This window comes from Gasterosteus aculeatus, chromosome 20, assembly GCF_964276395.1.
Source record: "Gasterosteus aculeatus chromosome 20, fGasAcu3.hap1.1, whole genome shotgun sequence".
Lineage (NCBI taxonomy): Eukaryota > Metazoa > Chordata > Actinopteri > Perciformes > Gasterosteidae > Gasterosteus > Gasterosteus aculeatus.
Window position 1 is genome coordinate 2,076,446 of NC_135707.1, and position 23,084 is coordinate 2,099,529.

At 49.0% G+C, this 23,084-nt stretch overlaps 4 protein-coding genes across 17 annotated transcripts; 1 reads left to right on the plus strand and 3 right to left on the minus strand.

Moving 5' to 3' along the window:
- Positions 1-935: 935 nt before the first annotated feature.
- On the minus strand, positions 936-8,655 carry LOC120810200 (cell surface glycoprotein MUC18). The gene is made up of 7 exons (XM_040164554.2): positions 8,337-8,655; positions 7,694-7,815; positions 7,305-7,503; positions 6,160-6,305; positions 4,156-4,300; positions 2,591-2,735; positions 936-1,616 (listed from the first exon to the last, which is right to left on the minus strand). The coding sequence occupies exons 1-7, from the start codon at positions 8,386-8,388 to the stop codon at positions 1,526-1,528; spliced, it is 900 nt and encodes a 299-aa protein (XP_040020488.2). The 5' UTR covers positions 8,389-8,655; the 3' UTR covers positions 936-1,525.
- On the plus strand, positions 7,632-12,245 carry taf12 (TAF12 RNA polymerase II, TATA box binding protein (TBP)-associated factor). Of its 2 annotated transcripts, none has more exons than XM_040164556.2 (6): positions 7,632-7,957; positions 9,900-10,106; positions 10,262-10,339; positions 10,928-11,042; positions 11,465-11,553; positions 11,643-12,245. In XM_040164556.2, the coding sequence occupies exons 2-6, from the start codon at positions 10,026-10,028 to the stop codon at positions 11,676-11,678; spliced, it is 399 nt and encodes a 132-aa protein (XP_040020490.1). In that variant the 5' UTR covers positions 7,632-7,957; positions 9,900-10,025; the 3' UTR covers positions 11,679-12,245. The 2 variants fall into 2 exon arrangements, with proteins under 2 accessions (XP_040020490.1, XP_040020492.1); XM_040164558.2 differs by lacking the exon at positions 7,632-7,957 and adding an exon at positions 9,105-9,407.
- Positions 12,246-12,383: 138 nt separating this feature from the next.
- On the minus strand, positions 12,384-14,341 carry rab42b (RAB42, member RAS oncogene family). The gene is made up of 3 exons (XM_040164555.2): positions 13,995-14,341; positions 13,686-13,914; positions 12,384-13,257 (listed from the first exon to the last, which is right to left on the minus strand). Exons 2-3 carry the CDS (start codon positions 13,901-13,903, stop codon positions 12,822-12,824), a joined length of 654 nt encoding a protein of 217 aa, XP_040020489.2. The 5' UTR covers positions 13,904-13,914; positions 13,995-14,341; the 3' UTR covers positions 12,384-12,821.
- A 362-nt stretch (positions 14,342-14,703) lies between these two features.
- LOC120810199 (CTP synthase 1) lies at positions 14,704-22,035 on the minus strand. 13 transcript variants are annotated; one of them, XM_078094446.1, is made up of 18 exons: positions 21,773-22,035; positions 21,108-21,324; positions 20,824-20,994; positions 20,636-20,718; positions 20,097-20,213; positions 19,874-19,957; positions 19,502-19,582; positions 19,035-19,186; positions 18,820-18,952; positions 18,579-18,667; positions 18,069-18,163; positions 17,618-17,680; positions 17,476-17,519; positions 17,304-17,400; positions 17,155-17,210; positions 16,583-16,679; positions 16,169-16,313; positions 14,704-15,896 (listed from the first exon to the last, which is right to left on the minus strand). In XM_078094446.1, the coding sequence occupies exons 2-18, from the start codon at positions 21,271-21,273 to the stop codon at positions 15,812-15,814; spliced, it is 1,758 nt and encodes a 585-aa protein (XP_077950572.1). In that variant the 5' UTR covers positions 21,274-21,324; positions 21,773-22,035; the 3' UTR covers positions 14,704-15,811. The 13 variants fall into 13 exon arrangements, with proteins under 13 accessions (XP_077950572.1, XP_040020483.1, XP_077950570.1 ...); XM_040164549.2 differs by having other exon boundaries at positions 20,636-20,736; positions 21,108-21,279; positions 21,773-21,987; XM_078094444.1 differs by having other exon boundaries at positions 21,108-21,279; positions 21,773-21,984.
- Between the last annotated feature and the right edge of the window lie 1,049 nt (positions 22,036-23,084).

Consider the following 23,084-nt stretch of genomic DNA (forward strand, 5'->3'; position numbering starts at 1 on the left):
GCGACGTCATCAGTTGCAGTCCCTATTTATTTATGTATCACTACGAAATTGTATCTTCAGGATTTTCGTACACATTTTTACAAACAGGATTTGGAGATCAGGCTGCACCGGGGGAGCGTTTCACTCATGACTGATTCAAAAGGCCAAAATGCAAGAAATACAAAATTCACATGCAAGAGGGCATTTTGAATTTAAAAACATTCTTTCCAACACAGCGTGAAGACTTTGAGAGTTCTTTCCGTTTCGGGTTCAAAGCGCCGCATCGGTCTTCTCTTCGTCGTTGAAGAAGTTTGCGGAGTTGGAAAGAGAGAAACGAGGAGTCTGTAAAATGCCGGACAAAGACGGGCTGCACGGGAGGCTCGAATGATCCGTTTAATAACGTTATCCTGGCTGTGCTCCGTGGCGCGTGCACCCGTTAATGGAGTGTCACTGTTAAACTGCCGCTCGGCCTTTTATTAACCACACACACACACACACACACACACACACACAGGCGATGAAACCACGTGAAGCCCGACATAACTTCAACCGACGGGCGTGATGAAATTCTTTGCGTTACGAGCGCCGTCGTGGTAATAAGCGTATAAGGCTCACGAGGCAACAGAGGAGAAAATTAGGAATAAGAAGTTGTAGTCTATGATTAGATTGGATTCACCGTGTTCATATTAAGTTATAACTACCAGATGCAAAGCAAAGTTTCAAAGTTTTCCGTTAGTCGGCTGCACTGGCTCAGAGTGGGTTCGTGCCCGCAGGCGGACTGGGAGGAATTTTCACTTTGAGTAAAGGTCATCGCTTCAGAATAAAAGGCTCACACGAGCAAAGTGAAGGTCAGCAAGCGAACGGATAGAAGCTCGCCAAGGCAGCGTGCGGCTCGATACCCGCCAACCCCCTTTCTCACACTGAAACGGAACAAAATCATTGGCAGGGAAAGCAAATAACATTGTCTGAAAGCCATTTAATACCAAAGAAATCCATAGTACAGTAAATCAAATGGTGGAGTGTGATGTGCCTGAGAGCTGTCACAGTAAAAAGATGATTACCACCTTCTCAAAGAAGCTGCTTCTGCTTCGCAAAAGGAGGCTGGCCGGGAAGGAAAATCAACAAAATGAAACCTTGCTCACCCAAATGGCTCATTCGTGATACACAGCTGAGCAATTATATTTGCAGAAAAGAGAGAATTGCACGTGGAGTCTTTACAGCTCCGGCGGTACACCAGATTAATCGCACGTCATTTTGCTGGCAATGAAAGCTCGCCGTTTTCCACGGCGCAGAGTGAATGAAAAGAAAAATTGCCCACCTCTCTGTCCGAGGAGCACTTGAGCCTAAACGCGCGAGCAGAGCAGCGTAAAGTGATCGTTTGCCTTTACGTGTACACACAAAATACCCCCTCCTCCCCTCCCTGATACCTGCACATCCACCCGCTTATCTTCTGCTCGCCCACTCTGTCTCCCCGTGCACTCTGCTCCATCTTCCAATGCCCCACCACCCCCCCACCACCCCCTCATCCTTCCACCTGCCTGTGCAGTCAAACCAGAGGCTGATTGTCTCCACAGGTGGAGGAGGGCAGGGACTCGGCGCTGCTTTTGTAGATGGGCTTCTTCTGAGAACGGTCGTCACTGGCGGAGAGAAGACAGAGAAGGAAAAGACAGAGGAGCATTATTACCTCATATCGACCGTCCAGCAGGCACTAGATAAGAAGGAGTGAGAAAATTATAGATGGGACCAAGCGATGGAGCCCTGAAGTGAAAGTCCATCTTTCTCTCTTTGGCACTGGCTTTTTTTCATTTTTTTTCCTCCACATGTGCTGATAAACGCACATAAATGCCCTCCAATAATAAGTCTGTTCCTTCTAGGCCACCACAAAGACACATGAAAGAGGTCGCTAACGGCAACCACGTCTTTAGGAATGTCTTCCGCCCACGAGGGGGGGGGGGAGTTAATAAGGGAAGCTGCATGGGGTCACGGCCCCCAACATGCTGACGGCCACGGAGCTAAATGGCACTTCGCTTCTGCTCTTATCGCCGCCGTCTCCGTCACATGCACTTTAAATAATATTGTGTAATTGAAGCTGCCGCTACAAGCAGAAACCCGTTGGAGGGGGGAGAGGGGGGGGGGGGGGGCAGGAGACAGATAATGGACGGGGTCAGTCGGAGCCGCTGAGAGCGACATCAATATTCAACGGCGATAGCGGCCTTTAAAAACACGGAGCGGCGCACAGACTCCAGTCTGCACGCGTGGGAAAGGTTTGCAACAAGGAAACGACACGTACGCATGATGTGTGTCTAATACACACAAATACACACACACACTGATTCTATCGCATGAGACAGAATGAAATATAACAGCAATAACCATAACCGTGATATGAAATCAAACTGCGGGAAGAGAAATCCGCGATGAGTTAGGGGGGAAAATAGAAAGGCGAGTGTGGACGGAGTGCAGTGAAAAAAAAAAAAATATATATATATATATATATATATATATATTTATGACGATTGAAAAGATCAGATCAGATCAGTAAAAGAGAAAAGGTGATTTCCTATTGTGAAACACTCACACACAGACACAGACACACACAGCTCTCTCTTACATGGGTCCCTTGCAGGCCTTGGCGCGCCGGGCCCTTTGGCACAGGAACGCCGTCATGGAGAGGACCAGCACCAAGAGGGAGAGGGCCGCCGTGGAGGTCATCAGCACCAGGCGGCCATTACTGGACTCGTACCAGCGGGCGTCCTCTGCGGGACACATGAAGGTCACACGTGAAGTGCGCCGCACAGACCGTGAGCCACCGGGCAGAACTACCACGTCGCTGCCTCCGGGCCGAGCAGCTGAAGGCAACGTGCCGCTCGGCTCGTGGGACAAGAAAAGAGTGTGAGACGTTACTTCTGCAGAGAAGGACTAATTGTGGTCATGAGGATTAGAAGCCTGCTCATGTACAGTTGCTCTACTCCATATGTGGAGATGATTTCTCGGCACCAGGAGTGTTTGATTAGGGTTTGCGTTCAAAATCCAAAGTAACAGCGGCGGCGTGCAACATTTACCCGCCATACCCCGACCATTATTCCAGCATCTAGAGATTATTACTTTTTTTATTACTACTCCAGAGAAAATACTGGAGAAACCGTGGAACACAGCGACCAATGAGACCATTGAACAAGTAATTGGACTCGTACAGCATAATAAATAACGTGCATTGAGCTAATTGCATTTTCAGAGGTTGCATCATTTCAACGAACAAGATTTCCAGGCTTCATGAGCCCTACCGGGTGTGAGGACGGCGTTTAAAAAGTGCGTTGCGGTAACACGGTGGCGTCATCTCACAGGTCAATGACAGCGGGGATGAAGACAGCGGAGGTGTCATGAATTAGATTAGCTAATACGCTGCAATGGAATTAATTATCCACTTGAGCACAAGCTTCTCTTTGCATCACGAAGAAGAGCAAGAAAAGCCTCAGACATCCTCACACACGGTGATCCAACGTTTACTTTCTGTCAGAAGGACCTATTTTGTAACAGGTGACGCTATAAGGGATGTATTTTTATGCGCCGAAATATATCCCTGTTTATTAATTCCCCCCTTTTTTTATGTTGTATCATCTATTATTATTTCGTTTTATGGTGATCCTCTTTCAAGATTCAAAAAGGGGGCTTTAAGTTGCAAAAGGTCGACAGACCCTCCTTGGTGCTTATGTTTGACATTTCTGTCAAAATGAGAAAAAGAAGAGGTCAGGTGAAATAATTTTGTTGTTTACGGTCTAAACAATGATCCTCTCCTTGAGGTTGGTGCTGTTCGGTCATTGCCGTTTATTTATTTTAAATGAACGAACTTCTTCTGGTAGCTTCTTTTTTCAAAAGCTAATTCCATCACAGGCTTCTTACATCTGATGCGTTTTCAGAAATCCCTTTCTCCGCTTTGTATTATCGTTCTAGTGTGCAGGTAAATTTAAGGGGAACTCTTTTGGCTTCAAAATGCACTTTCGCAAACGAGAACTTCTGCTTCAGAAAAGGGAAGCGCCGCGCAGTGTTTCGCTTGTTGCTGTGAAGGAAATAACACCGCGGCGTTCCTCAGAAAGACGAAGCGAGAAACTCCCTCTGTGTACCAGGTCATAAAAGGACGACAAGACGTCCCCCGTTGGACCCTCAGCCTTGTCTTACCTGGCAGCACCGCGATGCTGATGGTGCGTTTCTTGCCGAGCGACTCCACGGAGGGATGCGTCGCCGCGCAGGTGTACCGTCCTCCGTCCGCCGCCGTGATCTTCCTCAGCGTCAGCGTGGAGGAGGGCAGGAGCCAGTCGTCGCCCTGAGAGGGCAACGGGTGGAGACTCAAAACAGAGCGCGCCGGAGGGAGGCAGTTTCAGGAAGAGACGTGGAAGCGGCTGTTGTCGTACACGAGGGCAAAGAGAGAAGGAAACAGAACGCCGTCTCTGCTGAGAACGAGAGCCCAGAGTCCCGAATGAAGTGTGTTTACCTGGGTAGTAATCCCGATGAATGAACACACATGGACTGCAGTCAATAACCCAGATAACACCATCATCCGCAAAGAATGAAGCCTCAACAACAGACTGTTAACACGGCGCATAATGAGACGGCGAGGGAGCGGGATGGATTGTAGACACAGAAATAGCAGCACTATTATGAGATGGAGCCCGACATCGGGGGGGGGGAAACAAATAACACAAGGATTGGAAAAACAAACGAACACAGGGGAGGAGGTAGAGGGGGGAAAAAATACAACAAAAACAACAACAAAAAAACATTACAACATGCAAATGATTTGGCTCCTGGGAGCCGCGGCTCCTGCCAAGAAAGTCCATTTCAATTTGAATGGATCTGAATTAAGAGGATTTCCCACAAAGGCCAGGTCTGGCCAAAGCGGCGTTTTGTATGCAAATCCAGTGGGTCCATAAGCGGCGTCCCTGTCTTCGCCTCTGTCCCGCTGTCATCACCGGGGGGGACCAACGCCCCCCCCCTCCTCCCCCCCCTCCAGGCAGCTGTCTGTCAAAGCGGGCCAGTCGTACGCGGCGCTTTGCCCCAATTCCGCTCCTGTCGTACGTACAGCGGGCTCACAGATGGAGGACACGTTCCGTCCCCGCTTATCGCCCCCCCTCCCGTCATTCCTTTTGGAAGCGAAGCCTTTGCGACTCGTAAAGCGCAGAAAGACGGGACGGGTGAACCACGACTGCAGGTGTGCCGAACGATTTTTTTATTCCCTGTACATTTATATAAATATTGTATTTTTATTTTAATTTTAAAATTGGTCGGCTTTCCAGAAAAAGGCAAGCACAAGAATTTCAACACACAGAGCTGTGTGTAACTGACAATAAAAAAAATCTTTGAATCTTTGATTGTGGCAGAACCAACGATTCTTCTTCACCATCAAACTGCTGTGGTTTAAACTCACAGCGGCACAATCTTCTTTTAATAAACTCATTATCTCTGGCGGACAAACAGTATTAGCAGTGTCACATTTTCACTCAATTTGGATTTAGATTTGTAAGCTCATTTAAAACCTGGATTAGCGGTGACCCTTTCACAAGCATATTAACCCCAAACACACTTAGCAAAAAGAATTTAAAAAAAGGGGGAACCTGCCGATAAGTGTGGCTGTTCCCAATACACCTCACTGGTTGCGTAGCTTCATCGGACCTGTAACTTTCTGGTGGTTTTGATGGCGATAGAAGGTGTAATAGCACTTTCTCACCACCAGGGGACCTCCAGGCTCATCAACCTCTTCTTGTTCCACATGCCTTGTTGTCACTGGCATTTTACACAGAGATGTCTTAATTTCCCTCGGGTGACGGATTCTCAGCTCGGAGAAGAGGCCAGTTGAATAATTCAATACTGGTTAACCAAACTCACGCACACACACAAAATCATTAGAAATCTATACACATAATTGTTTTCAGGTTGACTGGCTCTCGTCTAGACCTCATTAAACTATTAATCCTCTGTAAGTGGGGCAGGCCGCAAAACCCCCAGCGAGCGACGGTTCCTGAGCCAACCGGTCACTTAAACACAGAGCGCTTCGTCACAAGAGAGGACGGAGAGACGCCAGCTGAGGGGGGGGGGGACAGGTGGTTTGGGCCAGGAGGGCGGTAGGGGGAACTAGAAAGGCGAGTGGAAATGAGAAGGCGTCCCCGTCGACGGCGGCTCCCTCACCTCTTTGCTCCAGAGGTACGTCGGCTCCTCCGACGAGCTGGCGGAGCACTTGACCACCACGTCGTCCCCGAGCCGCACCTTCAGCTCCTTCGGGGCCCCGAAGTAGCTGGAGTAGCCTTCCCTAGTCAGCAACAGCTCCCCCATATCTAAATCCCCAGGGGGGGAGGACGAGGAGGGAGGATGGAGGGTTAACGAAGCGCAGAGAAGTGCCTCCCGGAGGACGTGACTGAACACATGTTTGCAGCCGCTGGAACACCCGGATCTTTAAAGTCGACGGGGCTTCGGTTTGAAAGTCTCCCGGAAGGTATACGGGCCGCCTCGAGCAATCAATGGCGCCGACGATGATGATGATGATGATAGGCTTCGTCCTATCGAAAGTCTTTAGGGAGCCAGTGTTGTGAATAATGGCTCATCTTCCATCTCAATAGATCCCCCCCCCCCCCCACAGCCCGTTCTAATCTTTGCCTTCTATTGATTCGTCTCATGAGGCCGAGGCGCCCATCCGACAGCATTAAGGTCGATCTGATGGCCGCTGAGAAGATCGAGGACACTGATACTCTGACCGGCGAGCCATGGATGCAAACACCCACTCGCCCGCATAGTGAAATGTGGCGAACCCGTCGCAGCGAAACAGCGTCGATGCTGCAGTGGTTTTGTTACACACCTCTGCTGCTGCTTAATACGTCTCATGAACTATTAATGTGTTTGTTTCGTTCTATGAAAGCTGTACGTTTCTACCTCCTGCTGCTTGGAAGCTTCTCCCCCGTTTGCTGATGTGCTGTCAGGTCTTTGGTTTTTTATGCTTACTTACTTCAGCATTATTATTGCTGGAAAGTGAAAACCCAGGAGCTGTTTATCTTATTTGCACATATGTCATTCCCCTCCGCAGGAGACAGGCAATGAACAGAAACGACCAAAATAAAGTACGCGAGGATTCTGCATTCATCAAGAGGGAAACGCGTTGCCGCAGAGTCGTCGGTTTCGGACTCAGCTTTATTACTTTATTACTTGTGCACTGTTGTCTTGTCTTGTCTACTGTTGCGCACTAACCGCCAAGACAAATTCCTTGTATGTTTGACATATTTTGGCTAATAAATGTTTCCTGATTCCTGAGCAGACGACCCGGAACGGGCATGGCCACTCACAGTGCACTTTGACCTCCAGCAGTCGGGAGGCGAGGTCCGTGGCGGTGGCATTCGGGGCGTCGGACACGCAGCGGTAGGGGCCCTCGGAGTACCTCCCTGCGTGCCGCACGGACAGGGACAGACTGTCCCCGGTCCTCTCGACCTGCGTCGTGTAGAAGCACCAGGAGCGCTCCCCCACTGGACTCCAGCGCCGCATGTGCTGCAGAAAGAAAACTTTATTCAGCCCGACATGCAAAACGCACCGGAAGCCAACTTCCGCAGTGCAGAACAGCATTGCATTTACAGGAAATCTAAGAATAGAAAGACACTGTCGCTGGGAGGAGCCTCTGATGGTTCCTGTTTTTAATCGGGATATTGACACAGACTCTCTTCCCCCCCCTCGGCCTCACCTGGGAGAAGACCTCAAAGTGGACCCGGCTGATGTTGGGCTCCGAGTCGGAGTACCGACACTCCAGCGTGAAGCTCTCGCCCTCCAGGACGGGCTGCGTGGGCCCTGTGATGAGCAGGGTGGCTGCGCGTGGACACAGATCACACACACATTGTCATCGTCATTGATCACCGCATGACAAGGAGACAGAGAACCACAGCCGCTGCTGCTGCTGCTGACATTTGGCTCCTGTGGAAAGTCCCCGCGAGCACGTGACCGGCAACAGGTTCTGCGGCTCCGCTTGTTTGTGTGTTTGTGCCTTCGGGCGACGACGACCGCGCGCTGTTTACGTATAAGCGGGCCTGCGGGTCGCTCAGTGTGCGCAGAAACGCCGATTTAATTGCTGGTTTTCCGTCGTTCCCTCGACAATAACGTCCACGTTTCCTGTTTTGAGTCCGCGAGCTCGTAACCGCCAGGGGACACGCAACGAGTGACAGGAGTGTTTTCTCCGGAGGGGATATTCATGAAGAAAAAAGCACAATAACGCACAAAGATTTCCCCCGATAGAGCAGCGATGCAAAGTAGATGTTTTAAAGCGATCGCGTCTGTAAAAAGCTCAGCAAAAATAAAAATAAAAATATATTGTTATTATAAAGTATATTTACCTGAACTGCCATGAATCAGGGCGACCAATGCAGCGATTAGAACGACTTTCATGACTGTGGAGCAACAAAAAAAAGGCTTCCTACTGTAAAACAACGGTGCGCACTTGAATCCGGTTCCCGGTGAGTGAAATGAAAGTCTGCTCAGTATTTATCATAACGAGGCGGAGGTGTGGCATCAGGAAGTCGGCTCCAAAAAAAACATCCGAAACAGCCCTCTGGCCAAAATGCGCGGTGACCCTTATTACGTCTGTGGCCTTTTATTTTGCGAGGAACGCTGTGACTAAAGGAACTGGTGCCCGATCACCAAACCGCCATCAGTGCGTCACTGCACCCGGAGGCTTGTTGTTGACTCTTTCTGACGCAGTCAAACAGAAAGAGAAATAAGGCCTGACACGTTACACCGTTTGCAATCTGATTCCTAACAACATGTTACGCTTCATTCGGGCTTTTTAATTGATTGGCTGTTAACCAGAGCCGCGGGCGGAATCGAAAGGGGGCATTTACTGTAAATTATAACCTTTTGACTCATGAGCGTCAGTTAGATTTGAGCATATGTCTCCGTTTTATGCAGCCCGCGCCTGGACAATAGCATCGTTACAATAAATGGGGGAAAAAACAATAATAATGTGTTTTAACGACAAATAAAAATCTACTTATGTAAACGTCCATGACCACTACAGATATTCGATACTTTATTTGTACTATACTTCATCAGTAGTTCACTTAAATACAATCTTACGTAAACGGGCTCACGTCTCACTTACAAGCATCATTCCAAGTATTCATAAACGATGTTTTTTTTATGTTTTATGAATTGTGAATCAAATTAATTTGTCATTAGACTTGTTGACGCATGCTGTAGTTCCGCACGCGTCCAGCAGGGGGCGGAACAGAGCCGACGTGTTTCCACCGGAAGCGTAACTGCACAAAGCGGAAGTGGAGGGAAAGACGACCTCGCCAATTTTCCGAGCTGTGCAGAGGCACTTTTAGGGAATCTGTTGGCATTAAAGTCACTCGTCGTCGTCGCCACACGGAGGCCGAAACATGGACAGATAGTGTTTCTTTCATCGGGTGAGTTGCGGATCGAACGCGCGGTTTCGGGACGCACCGCGGTGCGAAGCCGCGACGTTAGATTAGCAGCTAATGCTAGCCCGTCCGGCTAAGCTCAGAGCTTGATAGCTGCTATTGTTTTTAGCTCGTTACGTTACGTTAGCGGCGGTTTTGTTTGTTTGTTTCAGTTGTCGTAGCTGCGTCCTGTGTGAACTTACTGTTCTACGAGTGTGGTGTCGTCTTTCCAAGCCGGTGTTATGTTGCGTAACGTTAGATCTGTCAACGTTTTACGGCTAACTTGCTGCATCTTGTGAAGCGAAACAGTAACATACACCGCAACAAATTAGTCGAGTTAAATAAACGCGTCGAGTGGGGAATACATCAAACTTACGACGTGATTTATATAATGACTGTTTCGCAGAGATTCTTCAAGCACGTTAAGGATGTTTATCAACCTGAAGCTGGTGTAACGTTGACGTTACGCCATCTTCTTAACCCCGCCTTCTTTTCCAGATTTACAGAGGTGGTCCCTGCAGGCGATAATCTGTCACATCTGTGCCCATCTTGGACGGTCACTCTCCGTTTAGATCACACCAGAAAGCCTCCCCCCCCCCCACCACCTTTCTTGTGGCCACCAGCATGGCGAACAGCATCCCAGCAGCAGTAAAGGTTATTGGGACCCCTGGCCCTGCTGGTCGAAGTAGTCCGGAGGGGTCTCAGGTCAGTTGTTTGTGTCAATTCACCAAACGCCCAGCATTGCTGCACCAGCAGCATCTGTTTTAATGTCTAAAAGTATTGTGTTGTCTAAATAAACTAAAGCATTGGAACACCGGTACCCGTTTGTGACTGAATAGAAACGTTTGCTTTCCCTCCAGGTGCTCAGTAAGAAGAAGCTGCAGGACCTGGTGAGGGAGATCGATCCGAATGAACAGCTGGACGAGGATGTAGAGGAGGTTCGTTGGCGGGTTTAGTTTAAAATAAACTTCATATGTGTGAACACTAGAGAGGTGCTACACAACTCTGTATTAAAGTGGCCTCGGCAGTATTGATCAGCTCAGACAATTCTGCTGCTCTCCGTCGGGCTGGAGCCCCCACACACACCTCTGCATCTTTTAAAACTTTGCTTGCAGAGACAAACCAGCTCCTCTGTTCTCCTGCATGACAGGAAGCACTGACACTATTCATTTTTTATTCCAGTGAAATAGTACCAAGTTGAGTTACTGTCCCGTTTTTTAAAATATGAATAAATTATAATCCTGTTCTGAATTTATCCTTTTAATAAATGCTGTTTTGAAAAGCGGCCGATCCCCTCTGTGGCAGCCGTAAGCAGCAGGGGAATGTTTGCCGTGCAATTTGTTTGCGTTGCTCTCTAGTTCCCCAACGCTCTGCCACATCCATCATTTGGAAATGTTGTTCTATTGAAAGCCGAGCTGCATGAAAAACTGTCAGCAGCGGAAAATATGAGGGATTTGTCCAGCCGCTGTAGGATCTTTCCCTTTCTGAGATGATCGATGGTTCTGGCGATGCCCGTCTCTCCTCAGATGCTGCTGCAAATCGCAGATGACTTCATAGAAAGTGTGGTGACAGCGGCGTGTCAGCTGGCTCGCCATCGCAAGTCCAACACCTTGGAGGTGAAGGATGTTCAATTACATCTCGGTAAGTTTTTTTTTTTTTTTGAGTGGGCTCATTGCGTCTCTGTGGGACCCGAGTATCCAGTGTGACCATAAGCGTGTAACGACTGGTGCATAAGTGCTTTCGTAACGGACAGCTACTTACACATGTAGGTCATATTGATTAGGCGTGTTTAAGGGAAGCCTCCGTGGATCCGTGTGCTGTGGAGGAGATACAAAAACAGAGACCCCCCCCTCCCCCGAAAGTCATTCTCCCTCCGTGTGACTGAAACATTCATAGAAAAACCACTCGGGCCGCTCCCCAGGACACTTAGAGTGAAGCGAGGCGAGCTAAAGAAGAACGCGTTCCGATGACGCGGCGACCGGCGCCGGGAAGCGACGGCGCGGATTGCTCCGAGTGCCCTTGCCGTTGTATCTCCAAGCCTCTGTTGTGTGTCCTTCCCTCAGAGCGCCAGTGGAACATGTGGATCCCCGGCTACGGCTCAGATGAGATCCGGCCGTTCAAGAAGGCCTGCACCACAGAGGCCCACAAACAGGTGGGCAATCAAAGGCTTTGTGTGTGTGTGTGTGTGTTCCGTGCAACTGCCGCTCAGTAATGTTAATAATTCATTTGGTCTCCTTGCAGAGAATGGCGCTGATCCGCAAGACAACCAAAAAGTAGCGAGACTACCACGTCGTACCCGCCGTGTGCGTCGCCTTTCCTTTGGTGTGGATTCATTCTTTTTGGACTAACGCGTAGGGGGAGGAACGCTTCTGTTGTTCATTAGTCTAATTGTCACAACAATGTAATTCTCGTCTGATTGTCTTTCGTTGCCATCGAGTTTAAGCCTCGCAGAACTCAACCTTTTTGTCAAACATTTACTGGAATTCTGACCACTGCTCGGTCTCACTGGCTACTTTTAGAGCATTTCCAAGTAAATGCTGAGAAATGTGTTTATCTACAACGACAGATCATTATAACTAAGCTCCCTTGTTCATTTACTCCAATCATACATTTATTATTAAACCAAACGGTGGCTACAAACAGGAAATTTGGTTATTAATCATGTTTATGGTTTTGTGTGTTGCTACAGAATGTGGAAGGGTTTATTTCATCAACATTTATTTGAACTATCCGTGTAAATTGTATTTTTACTTTGGTCTGTTTCATCGAGACGATGGAAGAAATGGTGCTGAGATGTTGACTTTCACAATGTCTCATAAAACAAATAAACGACTGCTCTATCAAGCCTTTCTCTCGCAGGGCTAAACTCCGATTTTCAAACTTCATAAAGACACACAGCTTCCACCGATCAGGATCATCTGCATCTTGGTAGGAAAACACAGGAGGCCTTTTGTTTAGCAGATGGACAGCAAACAAACAACATCCAGAGGCACTAGAAGTTTTTAATTCATTTCAACAATCGCTCACTGAGCATGTGCTGCAACAAAGACTGACTAAGCCCGAAGCGTTAATTCAGTCTCAGTCTGCAGACAACGCAGAATGTTTTGTACAGTCGGCCTGACGCTCGCGTCGGGAAGCAGCCGCGTTTAACTTCACGCCCTCGTCGGCGGAAAACAACGAGCTCCATTAGTTTCCCCGCCGCAGCAAGTGGACCCGCTGGCGGAGGACAAACGAGTCCTCGGGGGACCACGAGAAGGTGGGACGGTCACTGTCATCCGTCAGTGGGTTTGATGTTCAATCTTAAGCCATTTTAGGTCACGTGTCAAAGCTTCGTACAAACAAATACGCGAAATATTTCAAACATGTGCCAATCAGTGTTTCCTGATGGTCACGTTGTGGCGGGCGGGGAAGGGGCGGGTCCTAAGGACAGCACTTCCTGGGGGGCGCGCTGGGCCGGGCCGGGTCGTCTCTCTGCAGCCGCAGCGGCCGGCGGGCGGCGCACTTCACGCCGTCCCAGCCGTCCTGCGGCTCCACCTCGCCGCTCAGCAGCCCCTGGTAGATCCGCCGAGTCAGCAGCTCGAAGGCGTCCTTCACGTTGTGGCCCGTCTTGGCGGAGGCCTCCACGTAGGGGACCCCCAGCTGGCCGGCCAGCTTCTCGGCCTCCTCCCGACTCACCGCCCTGTCGTCGTCGCGGTCGCTCTTCTGTCCCACCAGGACAAACAGGACCTTCTGCGGCCGCACCCGCTCGCACACCTCGGCGTGCCACTCCTTCACGTGGTCGAAGGAGGCCCGGTTGGTCATGTCGAACACCAGCAGACCTCCCACTGAGTTGCGGTAGTAAGAACGGGTCACTGACCTGAGGAGAGAACGGAGCAGTGAGGACCTCACAAAAGTCAGCTGACTCCAAACTGAGCTCTTTGAGATAAGCCGATTGACGGAATTGACGCTCACTGTTCTGTAATCGCGGAGGTGCGGAGGGCAGAGTGGTGTAATGTTTGAAGGAAAAGGCGTGAGCCGCTTCCCTTTATGAAAACAAACGGCGAGCTTGTCGCTGACTCGGGTGAGATCATCAGGCCGCTGATGTGCAGCGACGCGCGCGCTTTGCCATCGGCTGCGGTCCAGAGGACGGACGTGATGGATTTAAGAACACGACGAAACACGTTTCCAGCTTAGTTTTTTTTTTTTTTTTCTGGGAAAGGAGCGTCTCATAGTCGGTTTGTTTGGCGTGATTTTGCGCCGAGTCGCTTTCTGGAACGTGCACGGTCACCTGAGACGCGTCCTCACCTGAACCGCTCCTGACCGGCCGTGTCCCAGAACTGGAGCTTGACGCGGACCCCCGGCTCCACCTCCAGGAAGTGGACGTAGAAGTCAACACCCACCGTCTGGTTGATGGACTCCAGGAACAGGTCTTCAGTGTAGCGCTTGAGCAAGGAGGACTTGCCCACCGTGGAGTCCCCCAGCATGATGATCCTAAACTGGTACTGCCACAGAGTCAGGTCCATTGCTGCTGGCGCTGGAGGAGAGAGAGCGAGAGAGCCGTGAGTACAGAAGCAGAGAGAAAGTTCTGAGCAAGACAAACAAGAAGATACACACAGGAATTAGACTTCGTCGGGTCGGGATGTCTGAAGAGACGGCACCATGGGGGACGGTGAAAGTCCTGATGAACCCTGGAGGAGACCAGCGATCCGCTTCCCAGCCGGTGCTGCCTGTCTGACGCTCACGAATGTTGAGGAAGAAGCGCAGCCGGCCACTTCTTATCGATCCCACTATCAGCAGGGCCGGCCGTGTCCACGCTCATCACACGCGGCTGATTGCATCATCAAGTCCTCATCCTCGCAGCACCCTCTTCCCACAGAGGGATCCCAGTCCGGCTCGGGTCCTGGTCTCAGCCGATACTGCAGGCATGTGCACGCAGGGCGGCGTGCAGGGTGGAGACTGCTGACATTTGCTTGTTGAAACTTGACACAAGGCGGGGGGGCGGCGTCGGGTTGCAGGGGGGAGGAGCCCGAAGTGGAGGAATATGAGGAAGTGGTAGTTTCATTTATCGAGGTTGTGTCGCTAACAATCACACACGGCCAGGACGAGTCCATTTAAATCTCGCCTGTGCACCTAAAAGGGGGAAGTTAAAGACAATTAAGTTATAAAAGGACAACTCCTCTGTAACCAGGAGGTGTAATGACTACAGGGTGACTTCTGGTGGCGTAATGCAAACAAAGGCCTCTCTGAAACTGATGTTTACCGTATTAAAGGCACAAGGAGGATTTCACCGTGTTTCTTTGTTGTAGTGGAATAAAGGCAAAGATTGTCAGGAGGAATAAAGTACGTTTATTCAGCGTACACACATCACACATGCACTTAATATAAAAAAATACTGCTTCTTTCTCATACATTTGGGTCACCAGCTTACAAACAAAGGTCATGACCATCCAGGTAGGAATTTAACTTGATGCTCATCACCTACAGCTTTTCCTGTTCATGCGCTTCTCTCCAGTGGGACCAGGCAGAGGGCAGCGTCGCTAAAGTTCATACTATAATGCATTTAAGTTTTAAGTTTAAGTTTACGCATTTCTTTAATGCGTAAACTTTAGTGCATTAAAGTTGAAATCATGTTAGCCAATGAAAGCGGATTTTAAAAAAAGCCCCACAAGCAGAACTGGGGAGTTTTAAGCCGTAAAAAGTGCGATATCCATTACAATGAAAACACATTGGATGCTTAAAGCTTCCACCTCATGACAAAGAAAATTCATATACTCTCAGTGCTACATTATTTAAGAGCAGAGCGTTGTGTAGCTTACCCACTTGTGCGCACACACACACAGCTTTGATTTATGATTTGAAAGCAGGAATTAAACCTAAAAAAGGAGAAAAACTCGAACACTTAAAATTGTTACAAACAATAAAACATTTCTGAACCAAGTTAATGTATCAGGGATATTTTCAACTGTCATGATTCCTCGGCAACATTCTGGCAACACGGCTGTATAAAGTATTAATATCAATATTTTCATTTTAATTCGCAGGAAAGTTGCCTCAAAAACAATCCAGATATTTAGACACTGCTGCAAACTAATCTGCTTACGCCGAGCGCGCCCCAATTCTCCACACTTCACTGCAAAATGCATTATTCATCTCCTGGTGGGTTTGAGGAAGGATCATGATTAGAAAGTTCCTCCGCAGAGACGGGCTGGGATTCACCGGCAGACTCGTCTCTTTCCGGAAAGCTTCACGACATTTCTCTTCTTGAGCCGCCCTTTATACAATCAAGGCTTAATATACGTAGAGTTTAAGTTGTCACCAGGGCGACTTGTCGTACCCACGGGAGCGCGGGAGGCGGTTTGTTGCATCGTTTAAGAGCAAACCTGGCATTTATCTGCACGGGTGAAACACAAGCACAGCAGACCGCACGGGCTTCAGTCTCGGGACAAAGAGGGGAACTTGAGCTCGGACAAGTCTGCTTCGGGAGAACTGCTGCCGCTGCTGCCGCTGTAAGTGTCCCTGTAAAACCAGAACAGAGCATTAAATCGAGCTTTACAGCAGAAGTGCCAGACGGGGATCGCAGGCGCAGTGATGATATGGTCACTCGATTATGACACGGAATAAAAATAGGCTTGTAAATCTACAGATCGAATAAGGAATTACATATAAATGATTCGATGAATAAAGCACTGCACACATCGCAGCCTTGTAGTTGGATCAAACGTGTGAACTGAGCATCACGCAGTCCGTTTACGCCGAAGTTCGACCCACTTTGCCGCGTGGCAGCTCACCGGGGGGAGAGGCGGCAGCCCTTGGCCAGGTAGCCCGGGAGCTTCCCCGCCGCAGCCAGCAGCAGCCCGAAGTAGGGGGGAGAAGGTTTGATGGGTCTGGAGGTGAACTCGGGATGGTACTGCACTCCGACAAAGTAACAGTGATCTGGAAACAACAACAAGGCTCGCTCGATCAACACGGGCGGATTAAGCGGCGGCGCGATGTCCTGCTGGCGTTTGAGGCGCTCGCCGTGTCCTTCGGGTAGGATGCTGAGCCCCGCTCTGCCCCCCCACTGCTGGTGTGCATGTTCATTGCTCCTGGGGAGCAGGTGGCACCCCGTACGCTCGAGTCCTCCAGGGTGGGAGTGAGTGTTGAGTGGGCTCAGGGGCTGCGGGGGCATCATCACGCCCCTCGTTTTCACACTTTTTACTCACCATCCAGCTCGATGATCTCCATTCGCTCTCCTTCCACGTCCTCGCCGACAAAATGAAGACCCCTTTTCTCAAAGTGGTGCTTCAGCTCGGGGTTCACCTAAAATGAGCAATAGTTCAGAGATTCACGAGGGGGTTTTGGACAAATAAGGATGTGAAGGTCTCGTACAATCCGGCACACGGGTTGGAAACAAAAACCTATTTCTGATGAAAATGGAGTGTCGAGTCTCCGCAGCACGAACAAGCGGCCCGGAGCTCGCCGGCTGATTTATTAAGCTGTCAACGCTGGAAAAACACAAACCGGCCCGTGCCAAGTTGGGTCAAACCATTCTGGTGTTGAAGGGGGGGGGGGGGGGCGCTCTGGATTTTAGGATAATGAAATTGAATAATAATTAAGTTTATGAAATTACACTTATAGGATGTTTGAATGGATGCCAATTTTAAATGTATTTAAAGAGTGACGTCCACCCAGGGGTACACATACAACCCCCCCCCCCCCTTTGAGAACCACTACCCTGGAGCATGCAGTTGTTTTGCACTCTCATACAAAAACGGTTTAAAACACTTTATTTTACCTCAAATCTGTGCCTGTGCCTCTCATCAACAAATTCCACGCCGCCGTACAGCTTCCCTAGAACAAAGAAACATCCGTCATCAGAAACAGGCCGGGCTGATCACACACACCAACGTTCATACGGGGGGGGGGGGCGCGGCGGTGACTCACTCAGTACACTGGTGCTGGATTTGAAAATCGTCCGCCTCTTCCCCAACCGCATGGTCCCACCCATCTGCCCCGGGTTGTGCTCCGGCATGTCGATCACCTGGAGATCAGAGGAGGTTAAAAGCGCTCCGGCTCAGACCGGCGATGCGACGGGATGTGAGCAAAGGGAACTGACCACAGGGTGAGTGGACTCTGGATTGAATTCGGTGGAGTTGGCGTCTGAAAAAGATCACAGGAGTGAAACGGATCCATCGGCGACCTGTAATCGTTTCATTAGAAAACCAGGAGGACCTCCTGTGAACGGCGCCATTACCCACCTTCCCAGCCGAGGACGTCGCGGGCGAACTCGCACACGGCCAGCTGCATGCCCAGACACACGCCTGCACAGAGCGAGAGCACGACGAGTCATCGAGTGGTTTCACAGCGGGGATCCTGCTGTCTAATACTTGAAAGTGATCATTTAAAGTGGATGCAATTAAGTTTTTTCCTCAAAGAAAAAAAAATTGATCCCTTTTGTCGAGATTCGTTCTCGTTTGACATCAAAGAATCTGAATTCCGTACAAATATAACACACACACACAAAGTAACCGGTTGCCACTTTGAATCCTACAGTTCTGTAACATCGTAATACACCTGAGCACAGCATGTTCAGTTGGTGGTTGTGTTTCCGTACTCTGATGTGCCAATCAAACACAGCCGGTTTGCTCTGGCACACTCAGCTTATTGTGTCCTTCACACGCATCGAGTTTACAACACGACATCACGCACCCAGGAAAGGCTTGTTCTGCTTCCTCGCCCAGTGTATAGCGTGCATCTTTCCTTCTGTCCCTCTCACTCCAAAACCTCCTGGTACCAGCACACCACTGCAGGGGGGGGGGGGGGGGGGCAAACATACACAATCTAAAAACACTTATTTTACTTGACAGTAAAAATAAAACAGACAAAGAAAAATGATCTAAAATTCAAAACATGACTTGATATCCAGCGACCATTTTTTTGTATTTGCAAGAGAATAATTGCTCGTATCACATTGTGCAACACCAGCTTTCGTCTGGTTTTTGCGCGGGAGAATAGTTACGGGACTTAAAATAAACTCTCTTTCCCCCCCAAGTACATTGCAGGTGTAATCCATGTGTAATAAAACCTGGTGAGTTTGTAAAAACAGCAGCAAAGACACATTGATCATTTGATGCAGCTGCTTAAAACCACGGAGCACGACAGCACTTTGCTGCCATCATGTGGCAACTCAATAAAAGCAATTATGGTTTTTCTACTCACTGAGAACTGCAGAGTTTCTGCCAGGCCTCGTGATACTTGACAGGGTCACCTTGCAGAGTGCTAGTCTCCAGATCTGCAGAGTCTATGTACTATCATGTAAACAAACAAGCACATGAAGTCTCCCACCAATTGATGCGCACCTTTCCTTTTTTTTTTTTACAGCTACTTTAATATATTAATTTCTCTACTATTCTAAAGCAGTACAGCAAAATCCACAAGCGAATGTACAAAACATTCCCACCTTGATTTCTAGTTTGTGATTGACGGCGAGGGCGGAGTGCTCCAGGGCCTTGACCACAGAGGTGTACGAGTCGGATAGCTTTGTGTATTTCCCCACCAGGGCGATGGAGACGTGCTCCAGGAGACGGGCAGATCTGAGGAGAGAGAGAGAGAGCGGGACGGTTCACGCGGCCTGGCGCCGGCGATCAGCTGATCACTGCTTAAAGCCACACAGACCTGTCAGCCATCTCCTTCCACTTCGTCAGCATCTTTCGGGGCTTCACCTCGACGGGGAGGCTCAGCCGCTCGCACAGGTAGCTCACGACCCCCTGGTCCTCCAGCAGCAGGGGCACCCGGTAGACCGAGGAGACGTCGTGGACGCAGATCACCTACTTAAGAAAAACCCACAGTGAGAGAAGAGTCGACGTCGACGGGAAATCATACGTATGAGATTGTTGAGGGGTCTGAAACTTTTATTCTCCAGATAATCGACATTTGAGGCTGTAAGTTCTCAGAACACACGCTGGAGCTTTGTGGGCAGCGGACGCCAGACGCCTTCCAGGTCCTCAGACAATAATTGAATCAATGTCGCTGCTACTAGCTCACGCGCCTCTTATACGTGCTCTGTAGCTCTTAATCAAACTATTGAATTAAGAGCTTGCGGTTCGGTCGTTGGATGCAGAAACAAAGCCACTGCACTTTACCTGCGTGGGCTCAACGTGACAAAACATGGAGATCTTCTCCTTGGCAGACGTTTCCAGGGGCGAAGAACAGCGGCACATAATCTGCAGATAAACAATATGTTTATGAAACAAGTGGACACGCTTGTAGCTATAGTTGTAAACCTTAAGGATTGATTCATCAATGATTACGTGACGTATGCCACCCTGCTCCGGTGAGAATGACAAGTATGTCCAATATGTCAGATCTGATCGGGTTGTGTACAACATATTGTATATATTGGTTTTCTACACATGCAGGAACATTAGAAGAACGTTATTATCCTGGTGCAGAAGGTAAAAACACGTTTAAAGAGCGAGTTATAATCTACATTTTAGTTAATAGTCTAAAATTACCAAATCCGGAGACAAGCCCAGCCCTCTGAGCTCTCGCACACTGTTCTGTGTTGGTTTGGTCTTCTGCTCTCCCGTGGCTTTGGGCTGAGGACACAAAAGCACATTCCTCTTAAATGAGTGTGACAGATGAAGCAGACGTTATTCTCCTCCTCGCATTTCAAAACTCACACCAAACAAAAGCGTAGACGTGTCGCTACGTGAAATAACAGTCAACGGGACACACCTGAGGTACCAGGCTGACGTGGATGTTGCAGAAGTTCTCCCTCTTCACCTTGAACTGGAACTGTCTGAAGGCCTCGATGAAGGGCATGCTCTCGATGTCCCCCACTGTGCCTCCCAGCTGTTGACACAAAACAGCAGCTCAGACCACACAGCTGCACACACAAACACACGTGTGGGTTCACATGGACTTATTCAGCGCGGCCGTCATTAGCTGAAAACTGCCCCAGCTGGTTTGGGTTCACACCCCAACGAAATACCTGCTGGAGGGCGAGAGATAATTCAAGATCGGGCTCGTCTCGAGGTTGAATAAACCGAGGGTGATATGCTTCTACAGTCTGTGTCGTCGTGCAAACGTTTAGCAGCGTTGGCAGAGAAATTATGTTTGCTGTGGGAGTTGATGAAATATGACACTTGACAAAAAAACATTATAATAGTCATATATCCATATAATAATCTATAATATTATTATAGTGTATTTTTGGATTGAAAGCATAAATCTTGTTTGTGTCTTCGCATGAAGTGCCAACAACACCGACTTACTTCAATGACACAAACTTGAGGCTCCACGCCGTCGTCGTCTACCGAGATCCTGGCCTGCTTCATCACCCACTCCTGGATGGCATCTGTGATGTGAGGCACCACTGAAAACACATTCAGAGAATAAAGCTCGGGGGGCTTAATGTCGAGGGGTCACGCGAGGCTTCCGTGTTTGCATATTACCCACTCACCTTGCACGGTCTTGCCCAGGTAGTCTCCCCTCCTCTCCTTGTTGATGACCGACTGGTAGATCTTTCCCGTGGTCAGGTTGTTGTCTCTGGTAAGACGGATGTCTAGGAAACGCTCGTAGTTGCCCAGGTCCAGATCCACCTCGCCGCCATCGTCCAGAACAAAAACCTCACCTGCGCCACGCAGACATTACATCCATCAAAGCTCAGAGAAACCTCGACAATGACCTATCGTTTGGAAAGTGCAATTAGACCCCCGAGCAGGTCTCCGTCAAACGATTGCTCACCGTGTTCATACGGCGAAAAGGTGCCGGCATCGATGTTGATGTACGGGTCGATTTTGATGGCTGTGACGCGGAGGCCGCAGGACTTGAGGATCGTCCCCACGCTGCTGGCGATGATGCCCTTTCCAATGCCGGAGATGACCCCTCCGGTCACCAGGATGTACTTCATGTCGGCCTGAGCGCAGAGCGAGAAACGATCACTGCACCTTTCACCTGGATGCTGATCACCTGACACACTGACACACACACACACACACACACACACACACAGCTAAAGTTCCACTAATTACCGCAAGAACTGCTGTGTCCAACAGGTTGGTCTAAGCGAGATGTCAACACCGAAGGTAAGTTAACACCGTAACGGACTGACGTGTTGTGTGAGCGAGGTAACACATTAACCGCGCTTGGAAGGTCAGTGAAGGGCTCGCGGCGTGTACGTGTTGTGTCAAGAGTTGTTGTGATGGGAAACGGTTGTTTTGTTTCGGCCTCCAGTAGTCTGTGTCATCATAAGACCCCAGCTGTCCACCCCAGTCCACAGCTGCATGTAGCCGAGCCGCTACAACGGTAAACAACCGACGTTAGCTGAACCGGCTGCGTGTGTGTTTGGCTAGCTAACGTTAGCTTAACCGTAAGGCCCCTCGTCAGCCTCCTACAGCACACGAACTTACCCCACGGCGAGGGACGCTACGGTCGGCCGTCGGTGGTTATGTTGAATGGAAACGCAGTGTGTTGGTCTCCGCGTGCCGTAGAAACACGTGTTGTTGCCGCGCTGACAGGACGACGCGGCTCCTTCTCGTTTCGCGCTCCGTTTCTGTCCCCTGGTTTGGCCTCTCAGGCGCGTGCTGTTTTCACCGTCCCGCCCCCCGTCAGCGGATCGACCAATCAAGTGCAGGTATTTCAGGAGTAGATTACCGAGGTAGGCTGTTCTGTGGGGGGCGGAAACGCCCCTAAAGCACAAGAGGCGTGTTTCGCCGTTGTGACGTCACACGGATTGCACTGAATGTAATTCAAGGTCAATGCGAGTACAATTTATTGTAATACCATGGTATTAGGTAATTAATAATACGTTTCGTACTCTTACATTAACGTTACTTCAAATGTGATGTTGTGTAGTGTACACATTACATTACAGCTGACGCTTTATCCAAGGTTAGGTGTCTTGCTCAGGGACACTTTGACTTGAGAGATGTGGCAGCCATGGACTCGAACCCCCAACATAGTGCACCCGCCCTACCCCCTGCGCCAAGACGACCCCAAATACACAAAAGCAGCCCAACCAAGACTGATTTACACTACCTTAAACCTTTATATATTTTGCCCGCCTACTGTCAACTATATTAAGTCCTTGCATGTAAATTTAGCATTTTTGGTTATTTTATCCTAAAACCTGAAAAAAAATATTATTTATAGAAACAAAGAATAAACAAATAGTCCTTTTCTTCGACAGTTAGAGGACATCTTCGCCCTTTACTGTTCACAGACGTATTTTATAATATCGTCTTGTATATGTTTTTTTACTTAAACTCAAAAAATATCTCAAATATCTAGATTAATATCTGATCATAATTCTGTCCACTATTCTTTTATCTCTTCATCAGTTACTTTTTTTTACAGTTTCACCACTAGATGGCGTGTGTGTTCTACGTTGCATTTTCTTCATTTTTCTAAAACGAATTTCAAGATTTGAACAGTTATCTGCACATATTGGACCTTGTGACTTTAGGGGGGTGAATAAGGCATCGGATCTAGCAAAACAGAGATTGATACGGTGTTAAGCATTGAGCCGCTCACAGACGATTGTCCCCCATAACCACATTGACACAGCAATGCTGTCAAAAAGTTTTCCTTCATGTGTTCGCTTCTCAGCTGCTCCAGTTCTGCTGCGGGTAATGAGAGCGGTGATTCTAATTCATTTCTGTCCATGATCCTGATCTAATTAAAGACCTCATCCCTTCCACCTCATTTTCCTAAGCTGTTCCC